General features: G+C 40.5%; 1 protein-coding gene across 7 annotated transcripts in view; it reads left to right on the top strand.

Annotated features, from left to right (window-relative positions):
• Positions 1-6,132, top strand: part of si:ch211-234p6.5 (pleckstrin homology domain-containing family A member 4) — a 75,517-nt gene extending 69,385 nt beyond the window's left edge. For 4 of the 7 annotated variants that reach the window (XM_031314865.2, XM_031314863.2, XM_031314867.2 and 1 more), the window contains 6 exons: positions 147-196; positions 712-831; positions 915-1,319; positions 1,811-1,932; positions 2,131-2,240; positions 4,310-6,132. In XM_031314865.2, coding sequence (XP_031170725.1) covers positions 147-196; positions 712-831; positions 915-1,319; positions 1,811-1,932; positions 2,131-2,240; positions 4,310-5,511 — 2,009 coding nt within the window. In that variant the 3' untranslated portion in view covers positions 5,512-6,132. Of the gene's footprint in view, positions 1-146; positions 197-711; positions 832-914; positions 1,320-1,810; positions 1,933-2,130; positions 2,241-2,353; positions 2,634-4,309 lie in introns of those variants that run through there. The other 3 variants (XM_031314869.2, XM_031314870.2, XM_031314868.2) reach the window with 3 other exon arrangements.
• The last annotated feature ends 723 nt before the right edge of the window (positions 6,133-6,855 follow it).

The raw sequence follows: 6,855 nt of genomic DNA on the forward strand, positions 1-6,855 counted from the left end.
AGGATTATTTTTTTTCAGAGCCCAGCTTTGTTTTGTCTTCCACCCTCATATTTCTCTTTCTTTCTGTCACTTTCTCCTCCCACCCATCGTCTGTCACTCCCTCTATCCTTCTCCTCCTCTTTCCTCTGTTTTCATTACATCTTTAGAATCTGGTTCAAAGTGGATCCCACCAGATGCATCTAACCAATCAACCAAGGTTTGATTCGTCATTATGGCCTGTTTTCTGGTTATAACTGTCTGGATGTATGCGATGTGATCCAAAATGCTCCAAAAATAGAAGCAGTCAAAGCAGATTTTTTCCTCATTGCAATCACAGCCAAATTCCAATTCTTTGATTCTCTCATCTTCCTTGCAATTAGGGCATGTTGCAGTGCCTGTTGTAGGCAAGAGGTGGAGGCAGAGGCACGTGTCTCAGTGCAGTTGCTCAGTCTTCTCATATTTGCCACCCAACCCCCCTTTCTCACATGCTCAAACACATGGACTTTTATACTGTATATATATAATTATATACACATATGAACATACAGCTAGCAACCATATGCACACATACACCTCTGCACAAACACACAGCTGTAAATATAATATAGTAATATAAAATAGCGTTTTGATATGCAAATACATGGATTCTGGTTCTTGCTTTACCTTTTCTACATGCATATTGCTAAGGTGCAGGGTTCATAAATGACGCACAGCCATATATCTTTTTTTCAGAAGATGAAGATGAGTGAAGAAGAGCAGATTGAGCGGATAAAGAGGAATCAGGAGAGGTTGACTAATAGGAAGAAACCTCCCATACCTACTCCATGTCAAGGTTCAGAGACAAGAGAGGAGGTCTGCCAAATCATTAATGAGTAGACTATAACTGACTGAATATATCAATATACATTTACTAATCTATCTTGGTATTTCCTCAGGCCCCCTTTCCTCTAAGGGTGACACGAGTTGTTACAGCTGTACTGCCGTCCTCTCTTATGGCCAGACGGGTTTCTGTTGAAGATCCCCCGCCTGAGCTCGACAACCCACTGCCAGAGCAGATCCCGCCTGAGATGCAGCAAAGATTGGCCGAGCAGGGTAAAAAACTGTTGAACAAGACACCCAGGCATTTGTTGCTGGAGGGTCCTGATCAAAAGCGGCCCTCAGCAGAGATGCACCAGGATCAGCCCGTTAAAAACAGGCAGCAGCTGCATCAGGGAATACTGAGGTCCTCCAAGAAGGAGTCACAGTCAGATGCGAGCAGAGCCGAGCCCACAGAGACCAGAAGGAATCAAGTTGGAGACCAAGCAAGTGTAGGAAATGAATGCGCGAGCTTGGACGACAGGGTAAGAAAGAATGAAATCAAATTAAAAGAAATCAAAGACGTAGTTAAAGCACAGCATATTCAGAAAGATGATACCATACCATACATTTTCTTGTCCATTATAGTTGATATGAATAATAATTATTGCATCTCTTAAAATATATATTTCTTTTGTATGCCACTTGAAATTCACATGCAAGTAAATGCACAGTATGTTATTCAACATATTGACGTTACTTACAGTATTTTTGGGGTCAATCAGACCCCAAACAGGTCTGACTCCTTGTTAGGCCTCTAATGAACAAACTACCACAGAAAAAAATCCATTTTAACAACAGAAATTCAGATAGACTTATTTGGGCCATGTTTTAGAGCTGTGGTCTCTGACTGTCCAAACAGAAGTGTCATGTTTATGAGCAATTCTCATTATTATAGGAAAAGTCATGAAGTACCAATCTGATAAAACAAAGTTAGGCCTGTGTTTTGAGTGGTAATGTGACACTGCTTGAACAGACGGATGAACGGCCCTCTGCCCTCCTGACCCCTGACATGGACCCTGAGCGCTGTCTGACCCCTGAGCAGCGAGAGGCCAAACTTCGTCGTGTGGAACGAATACGGGAGAGAGTCATAAGAAGGTGGGGGGGGGGGGTATTTTTATATTTAAATGCATGTACATATGCTTTACGTATATGAAGGTCTCCATTAATTGGTTTGGTATATCTACATCTATCTATCTGTCTATCTGTCTGTCTATCTATCTATCTATCTATCTATCTATCTATCTATCTATCTATCTATCTATCTATCTATCTATCTATCAATCTATCTATCAGCGCAGTCAGACAGAATGCCACAACACACGATCAACTGCCAATCAGGGGGGATGGGCAGGAAGTTCATCAGGTACCCCCTGACACAGCTAGAAAACAAAGGATGAAATCAGGTATGCATTTCCCAATACAAAAAAAAAAAGTTAATATCAGGTTGCTAAAATAACACCACAATTTAATGTTTTTTAATTGTGATCACATATTAAGCTAGTTTTTTTTCCCCCGGAAAGCTAGCTTTCACTTACCTTGCGCTGCAGCTGGATTCTCAAGATATCACACGAAAATTGCGGGATCACAAGATCGCATAAAAATGCATCTTCTCAGGCTTCAAGTAATGCATTTGTGTTTGAACCAATCAGCGTCCTGTGAAGAGGTACTGGCTGCTCCAGGCGTGGTTTAGGTGTGTGTGATGACACAGAGAGGTGACTGTTTTGTTCAAAGCAACAATGGCGGGTCCTAAAGAATGAGGTTAGCGTAGATACTGCAATAGCATCAGTTATGTAAGAACTGAATATGAAGGAAGAGCAAATAACAAAACAGCACTGAAGGCTTTTCTTAAAGCTACATTGTGTAAGAATTTCTCCCATCTAGTGGTGAAATTGTACATGACAACAGCTAACATCAGCTATCAGGTTCCCAAACATATGCAAGCTATTGTTAGTAAAGTATCAGTGCTATCGTTATTCTGTATATTGTACGAGATTAATAGTGTAAGACAATGTTTACAGCGTAAGAGAGAAGCAACAGAGGTTTGTGTTTTTAATATATTTCTCTGAGCAGTATGAACAATGTCAATGAAATCAAAATTAGCTCTTAGTATCTCCATCGTTTACACGCAGCTGTTCTAGCTGTAGCTAGTCTGTGTTACAACTGCACATGACGTGAGTTGTCTGCCAGGGAAATCACGACACATATGATTACGTTTATGTTACAAGGTAGACAATATTTTTCATCACTGACGCAAGGAAAAGTATCCTAGATGTTCTAGCGTTATGCACAACCATGCTATAGTTAGCCAAGCGACTATAAAACTTTGAATTTACACAAATAGGCAGAATTACCTTTTTGAGAAGAAAGCAGGCAACTTCAGCGTCCCTTTTAAAATTCTTGCTCCTTATGAGCTCTTTCCATCTTGGAAAAGCCAATCCAATATTAGCTTTGGTCTTGTTGCTTTGCCTGTCGTTTTACTTCTCTTTTTAACTTCCTTGGCGACTCCGTTACATGTTCTAGAGAATAGGCGTGATACTCCATCTTCAACAGGCTTTCAAATCTGCAGGCAGTCACGACTAATTTTCTCCCCCTCCCTGGGATTTGTCACAGTGCCACTAAGTGTAAAAGCGTGAAAGGCGGAGGTATGTCCCTCTTTGGCTATTGTATTTTAAAGATGGAGGCGCAACATGGCGGCCGTCATTCGAGCGACTCACTCGTATGTATTCTGAATGATTCTGAATGGCAGATTCTACACTTACAAGAATACTTTGATTAGTTGGTGGAAGTAATTACACATGAATGAGCACATATTTGTGAAAGAACAAAGGGGTTTTTGCTAAGAATCAATTCAAAAAATTACACAATGGATCTTTAATGGAAAAGCTGTTTTCGGTCTTCTCCTGACTGGCTTCGGCAAGACTTTGATAGACAGATGGTTCATCCAATCACCTGTTAAGTATTTTAAGTACCTGCCCTTTTTACCAAACAGTTTCCAATGACGGCTTCTCAGATGGTTCTCTGTAAAAAAAAATTGGAATGTCAGTTTGACTTTTCACTGTGGCAGTGGTGGCATAAAGGTTAAAGAAGCGAGCTTGGGACCGGGAGGTTGCCGGTTCAATCCCCAGACCAGCAGGATAAAATCTGGGTGGGGAAAGTGAAAAGAGCAGCGCTTGTCCCTCCCTCATCATCACCACCACTGAGGTTCCCTTGAGCAAGGCCCTTAACCCCAACTGCTCCAGTGGAGCTGCTCAGTGGCCAGCAGATCAGACTGTGATTGTACTGGGCAGCTTCCAGGTATGAATGTGGAACTGTGTGAATGTGACAGGTCGTCGTTGCAAATGAGAAATTGTTCTCAATCAACTTACCTGGATAAATAAAGGTTTAAAAAAAAAAAATGCTATAGAAGTATCTACTAAAAGCACACTATATGCACTACCTTACTGGCAAATTCTGCTCTGGTCCCGTTTTTTAGACCGTCGATCCTACGATGGCTACGGAAGCTGCGATCATATCAGAGGTCCTTCAGAACTTCATCTTTCTAGTGGAACATCTCAAGATGAAGATGAAAGAGACGGACACATGAAAAAATCTAAAAGTCAAGTCAAATTTGGGAACAAACCACAACACAAAGTGCACAGTGGAAGTGCCAAAACTAACATCAAACGTCCAGCTTCACCCTATCACATCTCATCTATGACTGTCTACCAGAAAGATGGAGGCAAGGAATTTACAAGTTACAAGGATGGAGAGGAGCAGAAGCTTGAAGAACCTGCCGCCGATGATAATGAAAGTGATAATCCATCCTCCGATCTGAGAACCAAGTGGTTCCTCTCTACCAACCAGTGGCAGGGATTCATACCTTTGCAGATCCCTGGCATAGACTCATTGTGCATTGAGGAGATATCAGACATCGAGAACCAACCGGCATACTCTGACGATCTGACTGATTTCAATGAGATCTCATCCGCAGTCAGTGAAAGCTTAGAAAAAATGAAAAATAATCATTCCCTCTTCTATAAGATCGCATGTGACATTAGTATTTCAGACACCGATATTACAAAGAATGATGGGAATCCAAGTGCCCAAACGTCATCCAGGCCAGAAGAAGAAAAAGAACTGTTGATCACTGAATCTGTGCCAGACAAAGCGACCTATAATGTTGGGAGATCTCATAACCAAGAGAGCAAGGATTCCAGCCTCTATTTGTCATCAGATGTTAATAAAAATAGTCTCTCAATTAATGAAGAACTCCAAGATTCAACCCAGGACAAAGCAGCGTTAAATACTTCAGCCAGTCCAGCAAAAGAGGCTTGTGTGAATGAAGAAATCCCTCAAAAAGAATGTGAAGACACCTCAAGGCAAAACAGCCAGTTGGAAGTTAGAGAAACTGTCCATGGAGCTTCTATTCAGGACATGGCTTCTGATCAGGCCCTGGATGAATATACAAAGACGAGAGAAGAACAAAGCAGGGAGAAAGAGTCAGAAGACAGGAAGGTGGATTATGAGATAGGTGAAAAGCCGAAGAAACGTCGTAGTTTAAGTGAAGAGACCATCCAAGAAGGAGGCAACAACCACTCGATCACTCCATCCAGCTCTGTGTATGAGGGCGGAAGTGTGATTCGGAGTGCCTCTTTCCGGAAAGCACGAGTTACAGTATTAAGGACAAGTTTGTAGAGGCAAGAATTGCAGAGGCTTAAGGGGCTTAAATAAACGAATTTGGGAAGGACAAGAATACAGTTAAGTGATTTATAGTTAAGTAAAATGTCTGAGGAGAAGGACGTTAAGTGTTTGAAGAAATTTGGACCTTATTTTGGATTAGAAATGGTAAAATGGGAACATACAATGTCAGGAATAGTCATAATCTTTGGTAAACTTGAACATTTCCATTACACATAATATATGGTTTGAAAATGATGCCGATATAATCGAAAGTCTTACGAATATTTCAAGAAAACAAAAACCATGTGTGCAAATGTAGTGTTGTTCTTGCAGTTGATGGTAAACACCAAATACCTTATGTATAGTCGAAAACATGCTCAAGTATTTGAGGTTAACTCTTTCATTCCTCTCAAAACATGCATCTAACATGACAGAAATTATAAATGTGATTGCTGCTTGCAGGTGGCACCATAACCCTGTAACAAAATGTGTTTTGTATCTCAAATATCCTGATTAATAAACATGTTGTGTGCTACATCGAGACACCAACTCCTGCTTTACATGTACAAGAAACACATTAATGTTCTCTCATTTCATACATCCATTTTTTATTGCTCAATAAAAGTCTCCCCTGGGTGCTTGCCTTGGTTCTGCTCTCTGACAAGCCCTGATGCAGAATTACACAGAGTCAGTGAAAATGCCTTTGTCACTTTAAATCCTTGCTGTGTCTCAGTCGATGACATCATTGTCTGAGAACACATTACATCACCCCTTCCCAGGCTCTCTCTCTTAAAGACAGCACCACCTTATGTTTACTGGGCTACACACACATATTCACACTAACACACACAAACACACACACAGATCTGCTTATCTGTTTACAAATGCAATATCACTATTAACATATTAATTCAGGATCCAAGTGGCAAATTCTACAAATGCATTAAAAAGCTACAAGTTGGCATTGAGATTTAATAACATTCACTTGAAACATATTCCTGCAATGATAGAATGTTACTGGCATGCCTGTCCTACTGCACTACAGACAGTTAAGGCATTCCTGATTACATTTTAAGAAGCATTTGTCTTTTTATAACATACAGTATTTATATTTCGAACTGCATGCTGTAGAATTAGGAAAATATGACCCTGAAAAACGGTGACTTATGGAAACAACTTCCATAAAATAATTGCTAATAAAGTTTGATTATTGACATATTTGTGTACAGAATGAATCAGAATATTGGATACTAATTCCCACATGAGGTTTTTGTCATGGTCTGAAGTTGGGCCTACAAAGCTCTACAGCTTTCTTTTGCAGGAGTACACTGCAGAAATACTGCTTTATGATGTACAAAA

The sequence above is a fragment of the Sander lucioperca genome, chromosome 22 (genome assembly GCF_008315115.2).
Source record: "Sander lucioperca isolate FBNREF2018 chromosome 22, SLUC_FBN_1.2, whole genome shotgun sequence".
Classification (NCBI taxonomy): Eukaryota; Metazoa; Chordata; class Actinopteri; order Perciformes; family Percidae; genus Sander; species Sander lucioperca.